Consider the following 18,826-nt stretch of genomic DNA (forward strand, 5'->3'; position numbering starts at 1 on the left):
AACATTTCAGGCTATATTTTTTCTCAGTCTTAACATTTTCAAGTAGAAAATTCCAAAATTTGTTGCCACTTTTCGTGCGGTCCCGCCTTGCCGCAGTAAATCTATTATTTACATTTATGGTTCCTGATTAACTATGTTATTTAATGGTGATCACTTTTTCAATAGATTACAATATAGAAAAAAATCATCTGACTTCCAACTAAGTAAGAGATAACTGTCAAATGCAAAACTGAGTGAGCGCAAAACTGTAACATCTGCCTTAATTTACATTTTTGTTTTTTTTATTGTTTTTGTATTGACTTCAAATCGTTATGAGAGAGGGAGTAGGGATGTACCAACAAGAATATACAACAAAAGGATGAAAGTCATTAGAACTTGGAAATTTAGCGGTGGCTGAAATAAAAAGTGTTACACCATGTTACAGTTTTGCTCTTCACTGTATGTACAGCGCTACGTAAAGACACTCTCGCCAAATTTTCTTGTTAAACAATATCAGCAAAATGTTTCCTTTTTGTTAAAAGTGTCAAAAGATAACTTACATTGATTTCTTTTTATTATAAACCACGTGCTTTGTGCGACCTATGATTTAAACACAACAAATAAACGTTCTTCTTACCTTCAGATCTCTATGCACCACACCTTGCTCATGCATATAGTCTACGGCTTCAAGAATTTGTCTTATAAGACCAGATGCATCTTTTTCGGTATATGAACCTTTCTCAACAATGCGATCAAATAGTTCGCCACCAGTTACTCTGAAATAAAGGAAAGGGTATTCAAAATGTTAGTTTAAAATAAAGCACTGCAAATATATCGGCCGAAATACTATTGACATTTGTAGAGAGTAATATGAATATTGCGTGCCAAATGAACTTTTCTCTTAAAGTTTACACTGCTGGCAAATGTAAATAAGGATTCAAATTTAAAAACTAATTAATACAACTAAAGTAAAATCTGTGGAAAATTAACAATAAAATACCTTTTTTCCGAAACCTGTAAAGGACCCTTTTATTTTTCAAAAAAACCTGGGTAACAGTTATTCGTCGCCACGCTGTAGATGCCTTATTTTCTCCATACATTTTGCTTAAGTATTTCAGATCCTCCTTCAGGCAGCAGAATATGAAAATAGGACGCTAAAAACTTAACAAAATGAAAAAAGTATTCATTATTGCAAAAACTGGACGAGCTACTCCGAGATCCGTGATTTATAAGACCGTTTTGCTGTAGGTTTACGTCCTTATATCAAAAAACATTCATCTTGCACAAGAAAGAAAAGAGATCCAACCTCATGAAGAATAAGCCGCTAAAGAGAATGGCGTACTTAGTTTTTTAATACAACCAACCAGAAAGTTATCCAAACGGCCTAAAGTGAGTATATGGTATTATTTTTAACGAATTTTTAAATTTATTTGTTAGGATTTTCCAGATAGTAGTAATTTTTCTAAAATTAAAATACTTAAGATTATAGCTAATTTAATATAGTTTTTAAAACAGCTAACAGATTTTGAATTGATTTATATTTGAACTAGTAAATTAGGATTAAGTAAAGCCATGTTGAGTACAATCAGGTCTGACATACTTTAAAATTTGTTGAAGTTTTTAACAATGTCGCTTTTATGTGCTAGGTAGGGAAATATGTACTTTCAGGTGCGCAGTTACTATTTGAAAAAAATAAATAATTTCCGAAAATGCTAGCCTCTAGCAGCAATGTCGAAGGGAAGATTATCTATGTTCCGTTCGTTTGTCAAATCTGTCCTTTTAATGTTAACGTAATCAGAGTAGAAATTGGTCCATGTTTAGCTACTGTTATTAACTTAGTGGCGACGCCCAAACGCGAACAAATGTTGAAATTAATTGCACTTTTCTCAATATGTATTAAATTAATGAAACTTACCAGTTAGGAAGTAACTACTAATTTTTGACGTTTTCTCCATAAAACCCATGCAAGGAATTAAATTCAGTTTCCACCGAGGTATAGCTAGAGGTCTAAATTACAATATAGGCTCCATTTTAGCACAGGAAAGTATCTTATTATTGGTGGGCGTGGCACCAGCTATACATGCTGCATTTTAGACACCGCATATCTCTGAAAGTATTTGCGGTGGAATACTGGAATTCGGTAAGGATGTATATATGCTCATGTAGAAAACTGAAGGTTATTGGAAAAATAAAAACCTGTTATTAACATTATAAATGTGAAAGTTTGTATGTTTGTTACTCAATAAAGCAAAAGAGCTGAACGGATTGGAATATTTGGCCCTAGTTAGCTGTACATATTCGAAAAATTCGATTTATGGTTCGATTTTCTTGAAATTGCACGTACGCATATTACAGATATAAAGAGAAATTAACCTACCAAAAACGGACACGATAGGTAGTACCGTAGTAGAGTTATTTCAACTTAAAGTTCATTAAGTGTATATTTTTTAATTAGAAACCATTTGCTGCCGTGCTTCTTAACCGATTGAATGATTGTTTTACAGTTCGTAAGGTGTTTTAGGGCGCCGCAAAGCAAGCGGGTATTGGCTAGTGTAATATATTAATGTAATTATCAGTCGTAAATATAGATGAAGTATTCCATAGTACGGCAGTTTCATCCACGCCAGCTTTGGCTTTTAAATTTTGAAATTGATGTTTGTCAAGTTGGAAAGTGGTTTTCAACATTGCTTCACTTAGACCTAATTTCCTAGTTCAAATATGATTCGATTCAAAATCTGTTCGCTTCCTTAAAAACTACATTAAATTAGCTACAATTTTAAGTACAGTATATTTTGCTTAGCTGCACATCCTCCTTTGCACGAAAAACTTGTGCACGTAACCGAAAAAGGCACTTAAGCGAATTTTCTTTACTATTTCAATGAGGAAGGTATCCGAATCCCTATGAAACCAAATATTGGCGGAGCACTTACCATGTAGAAATTTCTACAAGCGAAATTTTTACCGATTGTTATCTAATTATCTATATAACTACATAAATAGCCGTTTTCGTTGTTCTGCGAGATTTGCAAAATAGGGCCAGTGCAGGTAAAATAAATAATAATAATAATTATAAATTTTAAAAATAATGCCTCTGATGTGCATTTTGGGGTAGGTATCTTAAATGTGCACTTAAGCATGGAGGCAGCAAAGCAAAAAATACTGTATTTTAATTTTGGAAAAACTACTACTATCGGGAAAATCCTAACGAATAAATTTGAAAATATGTGAAAAATAGTCACTTTAGTCCGCGTGGGTAACTTTCTGGTTAGTTGTATTTAAAAACTGAGTACGACATTCGGCTTATTCTTCATGAGGTTGGATATCTTTTTTTTTCATTCTTGTGCAAGATGAATGTTTTTTGATATAAGGACCTAAACCTACAGCTAAACAGTCTTATAAATCACGGATTTCGGAGTAGCTCATCCAGTTTTTGCAATAATGAATATTTTTTTTATGTTGTTAGGTTCTTAGCGTCCTATTTTCATATTCTGCTGCCGGAGGGAGGATCTGAAATATTTTAGCAAAATTATGCATCTAATAACATACATTTTAGAGTACTTAAAAAGATAGGAACAAAAAAGAAAACATAATAAATTTGAGTGACTGAGCAATGTTATTCAAAAGTGCTCTACTACATAAAGCACTATAGGTACGGTGACCAGATTTCTGTGGACAAAAATGGGGACATTTGTAATGCATCGAATCCGAACATACAATTTTGTTTTTAGAATAAAAAGACATAACATCTTTTAAGACAGTTTTATTTAAAACAAAACAAAGAGAAAAAACTAGAAAATTATCGCAAAAATGTATACGCAAAATATATACGGTGGCGAGAATGTCAATAGGGAAAGTTTTCAAGTAAAGTATTCAAGTAGGGAAATGCTCTTGTTAAACTAATAAAGAAAACACTGAAAATCGGGATTTAATTGGTACAAATATGAAAAATCGGGACACTTATGCGTCCCGACTTTTAGAAAATATTCAGCGGGACAATGTTCTCAAAATCGGTACTGTCCCGCCAAAATCGGTACGAATAGTCACCGTAACTATAGGTATTCACCAAATTGAGCAAGTGGTCTGGCACTCTGGCAAAAGATGAGATTAGCTCAAGCAACGACTGTTGTACCGAAACCGTAATCTGGAGAGATATTTGTGATTTTGGTGAAGTGTCAAATTCAAAATTTTGGTCTTTCGAATCCTTAACACTATTAAGCTGATACAAAATAATCCGCCTTTATTTTGTTAAAAAAAGATATTAACGAATGTACACGAAAAAAACTGGTCACAGTTAAAACGTTCTAAAACATAAATATATTAATGGAATTCAACGATATTTACATATATTTACATCTAAACTTAGTTTTATTGAAATTCGTTAAAAAAAGAGTTAATTCTCTTTGTAATAAGCAAACGATCGCAATTTTGACTTTATGTCCTTCATTAGCCCTTGCACAGAAGTTTCAGTGATTTCCTTGGAAACCAGCTGCCATTTATTTTTGAATTGTTGTGCGTTTTTTACAGCTTTGTGCGTCTTAAGAAGTTTGGATTTCATAACGGCCCAGTAGGTTTCGATCGGCCGATGCTCTGGACAATTAGGTGGATTCACCTCTTTTGCTACAAAATACACTTTGTTTCTATGTTACCATCCTAAAGCCATTTTTCCGTAATGACATATCGCGAGATCAGGCCAAAAAAGCACTGGACCTTTATGAAGCCGTATAAGAGGTAAAAGTCGCTTTTGCAGACACTCCTTAACATAAATTTCTTGGTTAATTGTACCAGTGCTTACAAAAGGATCACTTTTGAAGCCGCATTGGCAAATTGCCTGCCAAATGAGAAACTTTTTGGGAAATTTGTCAAACTTTTTGTTTTTATATTTATCTCCAACATTGCCTCTTTTATTTGCAGTGTGAAATTCGCGGCCCCGGATTTGTTTAAAATCGGCTTTTACGTACGATTCGTCATCCATAACAATACAGCCAAATTTTTGTATGAGACTGTCGTACAATTTCCGAGCCCGTTGTTTCGCCAACAAATTTTGCTTACCGTTGCGATTAGGTGCTGCATTCACTTTGTAAGAACGTAGTCCTGCTGTTTTGCATACTTTTTGTATATACGAAGACGACATGTTTAATTTTTTGCTGACATCTCTTACCGAAAGTCCAGGATTTTTCTTAAAAGCAGATAACACTTCCTTTGCCTTAATTTCGCAAGCAAATCCTTTTTTTTTGCCACTACCAGGGTTCCTTTTTAAAGATAAACATTCATTGCATTTTTTAAGCACATAAGTAACGGTTTGTTTTAGCTTTTTTGCGATGTCGTTATGGAACATGCTGGGATTTTCCAGCTTTTTGCGCAATATTAACTCGCGATCGATTTCTTTCTTGGTCCTCGTTTCTACACTGATTTTTGTTACTAAAAAGAAATGATGCAGTAAGGTGGAAAATGCTTCCAGCTTTTTAAGTATCTACCGATTTTTATTTTAATGTTATGATTAACCGAGCTATGCTTGGTTATGTGCGACCAGTTTTTTTCGTGTACATTCTTTATATAGAGTAAATACGCTAGTTAGTTCAAAAGTTCTAATTGCTTGCTGCTGACCTAAAAGTTGTAACAAGTTATTGAAATGCTTCGACAATTCTACACAATATTCTGCAATGGCAGCATCAAATTCAGGACAAGGCGTCATATACCTCTAAGAAATGTCAGTTGTATTTTCGAATTAACATAAATTTTTAATTTTTTTTTTTTAACTTTTTGAATGCAAGAAATTTTGATTAGAAAATCAGCTTTGTAAAGTGCTACTATTTTTCGTCTATAAAACTGATTCCAGATAAAACGCTTGCTTCGCCTTGCATTTCAGATTCGCTTTAACAGATAAGCTGAAATGTAGGAAAATGCACAAAGCCAGCACATAGATCGTTTCCGCTGCAGCGCGAAGCGAAAATATGGCCAACTCCCATCTTTCTGCTTGCGTTGACCATCAGCTGGCTTAATACATATTTATTTGTTTCGTCCAAATTCGAGTTTTCATGCAGAAACATAAAATGTAATTACATTGCTGATATTTTTAAAACTAAATATAAAAGATCCACAGCAATTCTCACAAGTGAAAAAGCAGTACAAAATCGTTTTCTTGGAGTTCATTGGGGCCTACGTTTTGTGTCTGGTGCTTGTGGGCAAAGTTATATATGTCACGCCAAGCCACAAAGTTTTATCTAACATCAGCTTAAGTGCCGATAAAAGTATGTAAATGAGTTTTTAGACTGCTGTGTTACATACTTTATTGTTTTATAAACTTTAAGGTCCGCTGTTATTTTATAAACATTCATGCGAATGGAATTCGTTAAATGATGTTGTCCGTATAGATTCTCGCTTCGGGCCACTGAGATGTTGCCTTTTCGCGCTTTCCAAGAGTACTTGAGTATGTTCATTGAATTCAGTAGTATTTGAAAACGTCATAGGAAGCATAGGAATACTTATGACGTTTTTTTTTTAATTTTACATAATGTTATGAAAAAACATAAATTTTCTTTTTATGTACATACATAAATATGTTGTTATTATCGAATTGTATTCATAGAATAAACACTGGGGCTCATTTTACTGTTACGCATAATTCGGGTTTAACCAAGGCATAACAAGGTAGAAGTGATTTCGACATTTCTCTATTTTGAACTACGACTGAAATGTAAACACTTAACCCTATACTATTCAAAACTTAAATTTTATTTTATTTAAATTTTCAATTGGGAGCTGGGAGACTAATTTTAAACATATAACAAAATTAAAAGGAATTACGGGCGGTGTGTTGTGTTTGGCAAGTGAAGCGACAACCGTGGGCAAATTGCTGCGATGTTTCATTAGGAGACACTTCACGTGTGCGTGAAAACCATTTTAGGGCCAGTGACTTTATTTGTTGCCCATCGCAACCGAGTATTTCTAAGCGGACGCGTTTGTTCCCAGGTGCAGGATTTATCACACCGAATATGAAGCAAGGATGCAGTGTAACGTTAATTTTAGCGTTTACCAAAAAAAAGGAATCGTTTTTGTTGAAACGATTCAGTTTTTTATCGTTTAGGTTATTATCAAAATAACTCTATTTTGGGTTTCAACGAAAAGAAATTCAATCGTTAATGCTGAAGTTGTAGCTTGCATTTCGGTGCTAGATGTTAATAGGGGCGTGGCAATGACATACAACAACTTTTCGTTGATTTATTTTGTTTCGATGGTAAAGATTGATGATTTATTTCGTTTCAACGTTAACGATTGAGTTTTGTTTCGTTAACTCAGGAAACGAAATTATTTTGATGTTATTTTTGTGCATCAACAAAACGAAATCTATTCATATAGTTTGTTGAGCATCTCTGATATGTAGAGAAAATCCCCCACTGATATACATGGATAGACCAAATTTCAAATGGTGGTATGATAAAACCTAAACCAGAATTCCTTGTTGACATAAAGAAACTGGAGGTAATTTCTAATAAATTTACTGGAAAGGAAATTTCAAATTGCAAAAATTGAATAGCTAAATTATTGAAGTTAAGTTCTGATGTAAATTTAGAAGAATCAAACTTTTTTGAATGTCTAATATACTTAAGAATTAAGTATTTGAATAAAAAAATAAATGCTGAAAAACATTGGGCTAGTAAAAGCAAGAAAATTGCCAAAACGGTTTTATAAATAAGTGTGTTTCACTTAGTGTGTAATTTTGTGTAAGTATGCATTTCCACATTTACATTAGGAGTATTCACGATCCAGTGCATACTGTCTAGCATGGTGCATAGATAGCATAAATAGCATGATTGTTGTTGTTTCATGTGTTCAAACAACAACAAAATTAGCCAATCATGCTATTTATGCTATATATGCACCATGCTTACGGTGACCATCCGTTCTGTTTTTTGCAGGACCGTACTGTTTTTCGAAGGTCGGTCCTGCGTAGTTTTTCAAACCTGAAAAACCTGAAAATGTACTGATTTTTTCCAAGTGTCCTGCATTTGTCCCGCATTTTATTCGTTATTTCAAAATTATCGGACAATGGATGGATTTTTTCAAAAAAGTGTTTTTTGGTACTTTTCATAGCTTTTCTTCAAAAATCTCCAAATTAACATAAGCGACTTACAGCTCGAAGGGTATTGATGTGCCTCTTCCCAAAATATATAACTTGTGGCGACTTCAATGAAAATTATTAGTGCTACAGGCGACCATTTGCATTTTGTCTTCAAAGTCGAAAAAAGTGAGATTTTCAATCAAATACGCAGTTTCATTTGATTATTTTTTTCATTATTTTAAAAATTCGATAAAGAAGATATATCATTACAGTAAACTTTGAGCCAAAGATAATGAAAATCGGATTAGAAATGTAGATGCTATGGAGCGCAGCCTGCACAAATTATATATTTTTGTAAAGGGCACTTTGTAACTCGTCGTTTACGTCGATTCATGTCGTTGATTTTTGACAAATAACTGCGAAAAGTACCAAAAAAAAACAAAAAAAGAAGGGTATTGTTTTCGTTTTGAATGACTCAAAATTTGCCTATAAAATAATCTTTTAAAGATTTTCACTTATCGTGCAAGCTATTGTAATTATAATATGTTTTACTATAATGTGATAAATATTCATGTAAAAAAGATTAATATCGATGAAGAAAACGCGATTGATTTTTAAAGTTTAAAATGTATTAAGAATTTAGAATCATAAATACTCTTTTGATATTTTTATACTAAATTGTCCTTCATTTTGAATCCATATTTATGGTCACCGTAACCATGCTAGACAGTATGCACCGGATCGTGGATACCCCTATTAAATCGAAAATGTAATAACTAAAATGAAGCAGATTCTAATGAGATTTTAAATATTTTCATATTTACAAAAACTTTCATTTCGAAGATATTGAGTTTTATCAAATATGGTAAATGCATAACAAAGGGTTAATTTCTTTGTTTAAATTTTTTGACGTTACAGTCAGCCATGAGAGAGCTCGACTGAGTTGTCACGTGTACCTTGTATTTAACTAATATTTTGTGTAGTGCATTATTTTGAACTCTCGGTCGCGTGCCCCGCAGAAATCTCATACATAATCATGAAAATCGAACAAATTGAGTAGATTCCAAAGAGCATAGGCTTACTACACTATGTACTAAATCCTTATGCAATGACTTCTGTTGAAGATAAACACCCAACGAATTTCGATTCAGCTCTTTTAGTATTGTCATTTTGGTTGTTTGTGTTTTACAGGGTAGGAATATGATGTATTGTGGAACGATTATCCGTCATCCCTTGTTAAATGTTGTTTGGAGACAAACTGGTTTCGGCGTTGTGCCATTTTCAGAACGAAAAATGCTTAATTAACTTTGTTCCAAGCCATTCGATCATTTCCAAAGCGATTTGAAGTATTCCTCCGATCCAAAGCCATGGAATCATTTTATAGTCATATGTCAAATACTTTCAAATTTTGAATGATCATTTTCATCATTATCTTCTCTTGAACCAGGCACATAACCCGCAGTACTCAGATAGGTCGATTTCAACTACACTGTGAGATCAAAAATATCCTATTCCATTCCTCTTTATGATGTTAGATGTGCCGGAGTTAAGCGACATAATTCAAACCAGAATATTTTTCGAGCTGAACTATCTAATACGTAAAGATTAGTATTCTGTTTACAGCCGTGAAATTTTTCAATCAAGACATATTGTTTTCACACGAAATTTTGAAACATCAAAAAGTAAAGTAAAAACAAAATTAAAAAAACAAACAAATTAACTGGTTTGTGTAGATCAGGGGCGTCTCTTGTAAAAAAATTTGGAGGCTGTTTTAATATATCTTATCTTATATATATAAAAATGGTGTGAAAAATGCATAGTAATTCATTAATTGAGAACGGTTGGGCCGATTTGGCTAAATTTTTTTAGTTGTTCGTAATTGCCAGGTGAAGGTTTTACGAAAGAAAATTTTGGGGAAACCCTCCGAGAAAGTCGGGAAATTTGAAAAATCTAAAATTGACTTTTTTAACTATGTGCAATTCCTTCAGAATGGCATTCGAATGGAAAAATAGAAAATTCTAAGTGGAAAACTCGGAAAAATTCGGAAGAACGCGAAAATTTTTAATTTTTTTCGACGAAAGCTTGGAAAATTTCGGAAATTGTGAAATACATTGGGAGCATGAATCAATTGGGAACATGTTTCTCCTATGTTTCATAACCGATTCGAATGGGTGCTGCTTTTTTGGAAAGGTGTTTAGAAGGAGTGTACAAAGTTTTAATTTTTCCGAAAGCTGGCGCAGGGGTCGAGCTAAGCTAAAAAAATGCATTTGGTTCGTTGGTAGCCTTTTGCCTAGATTAGCATATATGTAGGATCCATTTTTTCCGTTACGTGGGTTCGACCGATCTATTTGAAAATCTTATTTATGATCCGATTTGCTTGAAATTTGGCACGTATGTAGCTTATTGGCTGGATTAACATATAGGATATTTATTCTGATAGGTGGACCAGATACCGATCTATTACAAAAAATCTTATTTATGGTCCGATTTGCTTGAAACTCGATACCCGTATTATAGATATGCGTACAATAGAATCGAGTCATTGTTTTACAGTTCGAAAGGTTTTTGAAGGAGGCGTAAACATGCGGGTATTGGGTATTTATCAATACTTATTACACAGACCAAAAAAAATGGGAAAAAATTTGATGCAGCAAATGTTAACGTTATTTTTGCCGAATTTTGTGTGCTGATTATGAATCCGTAAGCATTAAGTTTCCATCAGCTCCAGATACATATATATGTATATAGTTTTCCATCGAATTGCACCAAATTTTGAGTATGCAGTTTTGTAGTTCACTCAATTTCAGTATCATAAAGTGCAAGTTTTCAATGGCTAAGTTAAAGTTGATTTTTGAGATTTTTTATTCGCTGATGATGTTGCGCGGCTGGAGCCGAGTCATTGCTAAAAATCATCGATTCGGAGGCACCAGGGATCAAAGTAAAATTACTCCCGTTAAATCAACCATCGGAACGATCGAGATCATTGCTTTACGGTGACTAAACAGAATATGGACCAATGATACCCACCAGTTTGGAAATTGCCACCAGCTAAATACACTATACAGGTCCAAGGACGATTCACTATCGAGCCGAAAGGCCTTCTTCCCGGTATAACGCTTTCGTCAGGTTATTTAAGAAGGTAATGGGAATATGCCTTCTGTCGACCACAAAACCAAAGGTGAACTTGAATTGCTGGTCCAACATTTTCAAAAACAGTTCGCGTTCATGATTTTCAGTGACGCATTTATCTTTTAATATTACGGTTTGGTGGTTGTCAGAAGGCATATTTCCATTGCCGTCTTAAATCACCTAGCAAAAGTGATTCCCAAAGTGGTCCAGGTGGACCCCCAGGGGTCCACGGAAGACTCGTCGGGGGTCCACGGAGACGTGAAAAAAAATTTGGGAGTCCATGAGTTGTAAATGGGGGTCCACGAAAATGTATCTGGTTTCGATGTAAAGAACCAATATGGTTGCTTGATAGCCGCTTTATTTAACTTTAATTTTTTTGAGTGGTGTATAGTGCTCTTGACGCACTGCTGCACTTACCGTCCCTTTGTGTTTACATACGTGGAGAAGCCTTAAAGGCCACCTGCAGACTAAAAAGAACCGGATGCTGGTATGACAATGAGTGGAGCGCGGCGAAAATTGCTGGCGACAAAGATTTAAGCACTTGTGTGTTTTTAATGCCACCATTACCTTTGTTGAAGAGATTCTATTATGTTGAGTTGCCTGAGACTGAATGCTGGTTTAATTCCAGCACTGAGCCCGCACTCGTACATTGTCGAATTTTCACTGATGGCTCCAAAAGTGTCTCTGGGTCATTATCTGGGGTCTTTTCCGAAGTTAATGGGGGACTTTTCTGTTGGGGAATAAGCTTCGGTCTTCCAGGCTGAGGTAATTGCGATACTCAAAGCCATGGACTACGTGGTGGAGCATAGGCGCAGGGGAAGGAGTTTACGTGACTGCAGTGAAAACCAAGCTGCACTTAAGACATTGTCCAGCCCTCTATTTAAGTACTTTCAAACTAGTTCGGCAATGCAAGGCTGGACTAAAATATGATGGTGAACATAACGAGGTCGTTTGTCCAGAGTTGGCTCATACCAGGCATTCCTCGGTCCACAACCAGTTTTAGCACACCCACCTTCGGCTATCGAAGCCACCATCAGAAACTGGGTGAATACTTCACTCAGAAATAACTGAGAGGCATCGAGGGGATGCAGGTGGGCAAAACTCATGTTGCCTTCAATCTCACAAGGTCTATCTAACTTTTTGCTCTCACTGAGCGGACGACACTGCAGACAACTTGCTGGACTGCTGACTGGTCCCTTCACGTGGCACAAACACCTGACTGTGATAGGCGTAAATGACAAGTCCATTTGCCCATCTTGCCTCGAAGAAGATGAGACGGTGGAACACTTTTTGTGCTTCTTGCTTGTTTGGTTATTTGTCATTGATTTTTTTAAACTCGTTCTTTTCTCTATTGTCAGTTTCTGAATTAAAAGTTTGGCATAAAAAGCTTAGCCGTTTTGATGTTTTAAGTTTTGTGTTTTAAAAATGTGATAAATATTTTTCGCCTCACTTTAAAACTCTTTAAAAATAAAAATGATGCCATTAACACAAGTAAACTATTTTACATATACTCCACGTGCAAAGTCATGAGTCAGCCGAACATTTGATGAGTTTATGGTGAAGATAATGTAAATAACGCTAGCGCTCACAATGCTCTTAAAAAATATAACTCTTCCGAGCGAGAGAGTATTTTGATGTATTTGCGAACTGTATTTTTTAAAACCTACATGTGTGTAATAACATTATTTTTATAAACAGAACACAAGAAAATATTTTACATTTATTTTAGCCACTCTGATGTTAATTTTTGAATTCACCCGCGATGCAAATTTACATTGTTAGATCTAATTTTCACATTTAATTTTTTTACGAGCTTTGGGAATATTTAGAAATGTATCAGCAGGGGGTCCACCGAAACCAGTAAATTTTTGAAAGGTGTCTACGAGAAAAAACGTTTGGGAACCTCTGGTGTATATGCATACAAAGCTACGCAATCGTTCCACTGCGTTTGAAAAGCACCACGGCCCCTTTTCAAATAGACCCAATTTTCTCTAAGAGTATGGGATTGATTCCATATATCTCCATACCATGTTCGAGTACTGCAGTATGAAAACTTCAGATTTTATGGGAGGTGCCACGCCACTTTTTCCAATAGCTCCAATTATTCTACATGACTATGCGATTGATTTCATATATCTCCATACCATGTTCGAGTACTCTACCATGAACACTTCCAGAGATATGCATTATGAAAAATTCGGTTTGGGTTCGGTGTCACGCCCCTTTTTCTAATACAGTATTCCCTGCTTAATTGTACCCGGTTAATAGATTTCCCCGTTTGTTTGCATTACGTTATTGATAGAAAAATATTGCATCAAAAATCCATGCAAATTTTCCCTCATAATTGAACCCGGTTAATTGGTTTCCCCGTATAATTGGTTTAAAATGTGGCATTGCAATTGGCATTGGCATTGCAAACAGATATACCTTAAATTTTCATCGGTTAATTGTTCCTTACGTTTATTTAATTTTTTATTACAATTATCTCTAAAAATGTGAGGGCAAGTATACATACTTACGTATGAACAATAATAAATATAAATTGTTTTTATTCCATAAATTTTTTCGTTTAAAGTTTAAACTATATTGGTTACGCGAGCACTGCAACACTTATATTTAATTAACTCAATTTGTAGCTAACTTACCAGTGTGCATTTCATTTTGAATTTTGTATCTCTTGAAATTTGTATCTTTTGAATTTGTACTTTGAAATACCTCTAGTGTGCACCCTATGTAAGCTTATCTTAGGAGTGGTTGGCAACGCATGCCCAACTCGCTCGCTACCAAATCGCTGTATACACACTTGTATGTATATATATGTTTTGCATTTTTTGACAGCTGTTATTACATTTTATATACTCGTATGATACACCGGCTGCAGTGCTCGTGCGCGAAAAACTTAAACTCTTTTTGAATTAAAATAAACTCATATTTTTATATTTGTACCAATTTGTGCGTAAAGGCCAACCGTGTACGGTTGTAGTTTATAATTGCTATTAAACGTATTAAAAGTGTACGGATACAGCACAAAACGAACTGTGCAGGCTTTTTATTTGCGCGATTGCCAGTAGAAATACACATTTTCGACTCAAGCCCCAACGACGACCGAGGGCCGTCTTATGAAAGTTGCTCTTTTGTGAACCGCAACTCGCCGTCGAAGAACGTTCATCGACCACCTGGAGTCTTTGGACTGATTGCCCGTTCGAGACGAACAACCAAGCACCGCCCCTTTTGCAGACGCGTCCTCAGCCAGCCTGTGCCAGCAGACCCCGAACCAGCAGGAAGTAAAATAAAAAATCCCTTTGTAAACCGTAAGTAAGCCTATTATTTCTTAGTGCTACATACTCATTCCCACGGTAACTACAATATACATACATACATATATCGCAGTAAAATATTAGGAAAAAATATATTAACCTAAAATTCGTGCCAAACTTTTGCGCCTTTTTCAATAATTAAAAAATAAAATAAACGGGACCCTCATTCCGTTAAAGAGATCTCCAGAAAATTCGTACATATATATATTTTCAATTTTCGTGTAAATAAGTCCCGCAAGTTAAGGTACCGAAAATACGTAAATATATGGGCATATCTAAAATATAGGTACACTTTCAAAAGAAAAATTTTAATTTTTAAATTTGTGAGCACACGTATGTTTTGTATATTATTTTATTCGTAATCTCTTAATAAATCGATTAATATAAGTGTAATTCATTTTCATCAAGTGCTTCAAAAGTTAGACGAGGAATAAACATGAAATAGAAAACAAAAGAATAAGCTGGGTTCAAATTACGCTGTTCAAGTTGTAAACTTTGAGCAAATATTTTGAAAGTTGACGGTACTTGAAAATTTAATTAAATTTTAACTATTTTATAAATAACTCCCTCAGTTTTGAAGTTATTTTACTAAAATTTTGCACATAACAGTTTTTTAATATTACCTTAATTATTCCTTAAAATTATCGAAATAGGTTCACATTAACATATAGCTCCAATACAACTGATTACTCAGATATGTGTTTTTGCGCTATAACTCTAACTTCATATCTGAATAATAAATTGTATGCGTGCTATATGTTAAACTGAACCTATACCAAATTTTAACCTGTTTAATTGGAGGCGTTATAACGCAAAACAACGTCGTTGATCAATCAGTTGTATGGGAGCTAGATGTTTTAGTGAACCGATTTCGATGATTTTATGGAATAGTTAAGGTAATATTAAAAAACGGTTATGTGCAAAATTTTAGTAAAATATCTTTAAAGCTCAGGGACTTTTTTATAAAATAGTTAAAATTTAAGCAAAATTTCAAGTACCTCTATCTCGAAAAGTGGAGCCAATAGGGTAAAACTGAATTTAGAAGGCTCCAATTAAGTAAGAGCAACTGTCAGAACATTTGTCGAAAAAAGTTGCTTTGATACCACTCTCGAAATATTTTGACTAAAAGAAGAAGCATCATTAAAGTTAGTAAATGAGGGCTTACACACTTCTAGAGACAAATTATTTGAAGCATTTTACAGGTATATGTAATTTTATAAGAACTAGCAGTTATAGAAAGATTTAGATCGTTTCGACGGATTTACCAAATGCGCCTTCAATTAAGATGTTATCGGAATAAAAATTACGCTCAAGATCGCAGAATATTTTATCTTTAAAACCTAGTTTATTTTGAAAGCACACCTCTTGCTAAGGTATCAAATTATTCGTAATTGTTTGTAGAAAACAATACATTCTAAAAAAGTTCTTAAAATTAAATGCTTTAAAAACTATACGCGATAAACCGAAAATTTTAAAATTGTGAAATGTGGAGTTACAGACTTTGAGTTACTAGCCATTTCGTTATTTTTTAATGCACACTTTTCTCACCTACTACATATGAAGTGTACACATAAGTGCTAAATGCCCATTTAATTTCAAATTAGAATATGGCGTGCTTCAAAAGGTATGACATAATTAATTGTGAACCTCTTAAAAATTACATAAAAAATTCAGTTTTTTTAATTATTATTTTTTAAATTTAAACACCTATATTTCAAAATTTATGCAGCAAATTTATCCAAATTTTTTTTTTGAGGCTTCAAGTATACGCCAATGAATTATACCCAAAAGCAACCAGCTTGATTTAGTTTACAACAGTGAAAATAAAGCTAAACGACACAAAGGTTACCTGTTTTTTAGATTTGCCCATATGCATACATATAAAAATCTCCTCAACTTTGTACATACAGTCCACATACTTATGCATATACATATACATACAAGTACATAGGTAATCGTGCATTACCTTATGTCCCGCTTTCGCATTTCTCGCTTGGTAGCTACCAATATACGTATACAAAACTAAAATTTATATTAATTATTGCACGAAACGATAGATAAGCGTAAAGATTTTCTCAAGGAGTGTTTCCCTAATTAAAAATAAAAGCCGCGATTTCCCGACAAAAGGCGCAACAGTGGCACAACAACACAAAGCAATACACATTCAAAAATATAAAATCTCATACATATCGCACACTAAATCAAAAAGCGTCACAACTCAAAAAATGTGAAATGTTCAGGAGAGGCAAAAAACTGTTTTTGCAGAAATGGTTTCAATTTTATAATCAAATAAAGTTCCAAATGATATTAAAGCCTGTAAACAGCTGATTTAGAAACAGTTTTTTTAGTTTTGTTCGGTAGTTTTGGCAATACGAGCCAATTTAGAGTTGTGACTCTTTAGTTGAAATTTTTTAGTTGGGTTTATGGTATTAAGTCAAATTCTGTCTCTTTAGTTGAAAATATGATTTGATTTACCCTTAAAAGTCCCCAAACTCTAACTAATTAGCAAAAAGGAAAGGAAAAATAAAAAATTAACAGATTAAAATGAATTTTATTCAGGTCCCAGTGTACAAATTAAAATACGTAATATATTTCATGAAAAAATAAGAAGTTTGAATTCAAAATAAAATTATACTAAACACATAGTAAGTTTTTATAATAAGCTTCGTAGAAGCTTTTCGGAATTTGATTCTTGTTGACTAGTTCCTTTATGTCTCGTTGCTTTGTAATAGGTAACGGCAGCTTTTCTGAATAAAGGGGACATAAGCTAAAAACCGAAAAACAAAAAAAAAACATTAAATAATTAAAAAAAATAAAAATAAATTAAAAAATGCGTTTCGATATGCTACTGTACATTGCATATGAATTAATTTTAACCAAAATAGGTACTCTCTCGATACAACTCAAAGTTGCAGGAAGCATAGAGTTCGTTTTTCTCACATATGCTCTTTGGTATTTCGTATCTTTATAGGATGTTTTATAAAAAAATGAGTCCATATTTTCTTTATTGACATGCAGGACTTTGATGTCATGCCAAACAATTTTCTCATTGTCTTCATTGGTCGAAATTTTGTGACCCCACCTTTCTTGGAGCGACTTTAAATCGTAAAAGACGTCATGAGTCAGCTCCCGAACCTTATATGGCGGGCCTGTCTTCTTTGCAGTTGCTATGAGGCTCGTGTACTGTTCTGGCAGGTATATGGGATTACTTATTGTCTTTTTATTTGTTTTTCAATTACGCTGTGTACGTTATCCCCTTCGTTTTGAGTGTGGCCGTGAATAAGATATTTGTGTGTAATGCTACGTAGATTATACTTAGATACTGCATAAGCGTACATTGAAAGTATATATTTATTTTTTTGCTGCCCATAGCAGTTATCTGAATAGAAGATTAAATCTAAATCTGGAGAGCTGTTTGCCTTTTGTACCAAATATTGAATATATAGGAGCACACATGTTCCAATTTCATTACATCCACGTTTTCCTTCAACTTCAGTCCAATAAAAGCATTCTACATCTTTAGCGCTGAGGCTGCTAACAGTAATATTGTAAGAATTAATCTTGCTTTTATAGTAAAAAGATGATGTGAAGCCTTTTGGCAAGGGTAAAACAGCCTGTAGGTCGTATACAGCTAGGTTTTTTTTTGTCTTATCGATATCTTTTTCCATTCTGCATAACTTTTTCTCTTCCTGGTGTGTATCGTACTCTTTACTTAAATTTCTCTTGCAGTTTGCATCTGCATTTAGGAACGACTCGCAGAGATCACATTGATCTTTTTTTGGTTTAAAGAAGCAAATATTGAACTCTGTGTTAAATATTTTATAGAACAAAATTTTACTCCCAAAATTTAAATGTTCTGCTTCACGAAATTCTTTATAGTCTTTGTATAGATCAGCAATACTTTTTCCACTTTCAATGAAATCCCGCGAGGTTTGAGCTCGTAAATAGTGTGATTCTATTCTTGGAATTTTTTCAATAAATTCTTTAATACTGTTCCTTATTTCAGGACTAACTTTTATATGGTTGTCATGCTTTCCGCGATGGTCAATCTCAACGAAGCCCTCACCATTCTTTTTTTCAATCACTGTACGTATTACTCTGTTATTTATATCAATTTTTACTTCTTTTGTTTTTTGTTCTCACTTTTGTATTTACCGCGCGCTCTCTGCCTACAAAATGTATTCTCTTCTGTTTCTGAGCTATATTCCGATGAGCTTATTGCTTCGGAAGGACAAAATTCACTCCCAGAATCACTAAATATATTCATATTGCTATCACTCAGAGGACTAGATGGTCTAGGATCAGCCTCTGTATTTCCGCTATCACTCATATTGCTATCACT

General features: G+C 34.0%; 1 protein-coding gene across 1 annotated transcript in view; it reads right to left on the reverse strand.

The window, feature by feature from the left end:
* The window catches only part of LOC118745042 (calcium/calmodulin-dependent protein kinase type 1-like), a 181,767-nt gene that overhangs the window by 29,698 nt on the left and 133,243 nt on the right, over positions 1–18,826 (reverse strand). Inside the window, exon 5 of the mRNA XM_036478578.1 lies at positions 617–755. Coding sequence (XP_036334471.1) covers positions 617–755 — 139 coding nt within the window. The remainder of the gene's footprint in view (positions 1–616; positions 756–18,826) is intronic.

This window comes from Rhagoletis pomonella, unplaced genomic scaffold (assembly GCF_013731165.1).
Source record: "Rhagoletis pomonella isolate Grant_MI unplaced genomic scaffold, Rhpom_1.0 Rhpom_scaffold_00008, whole genome shotgun sequence".
NCBI classification, from domain to species: Eukaryota; Metazoa; Arthropoda; class Insecta; order Diptera; family Tephritidae; genus Rhagoletis; species Rhagoletis pomonella.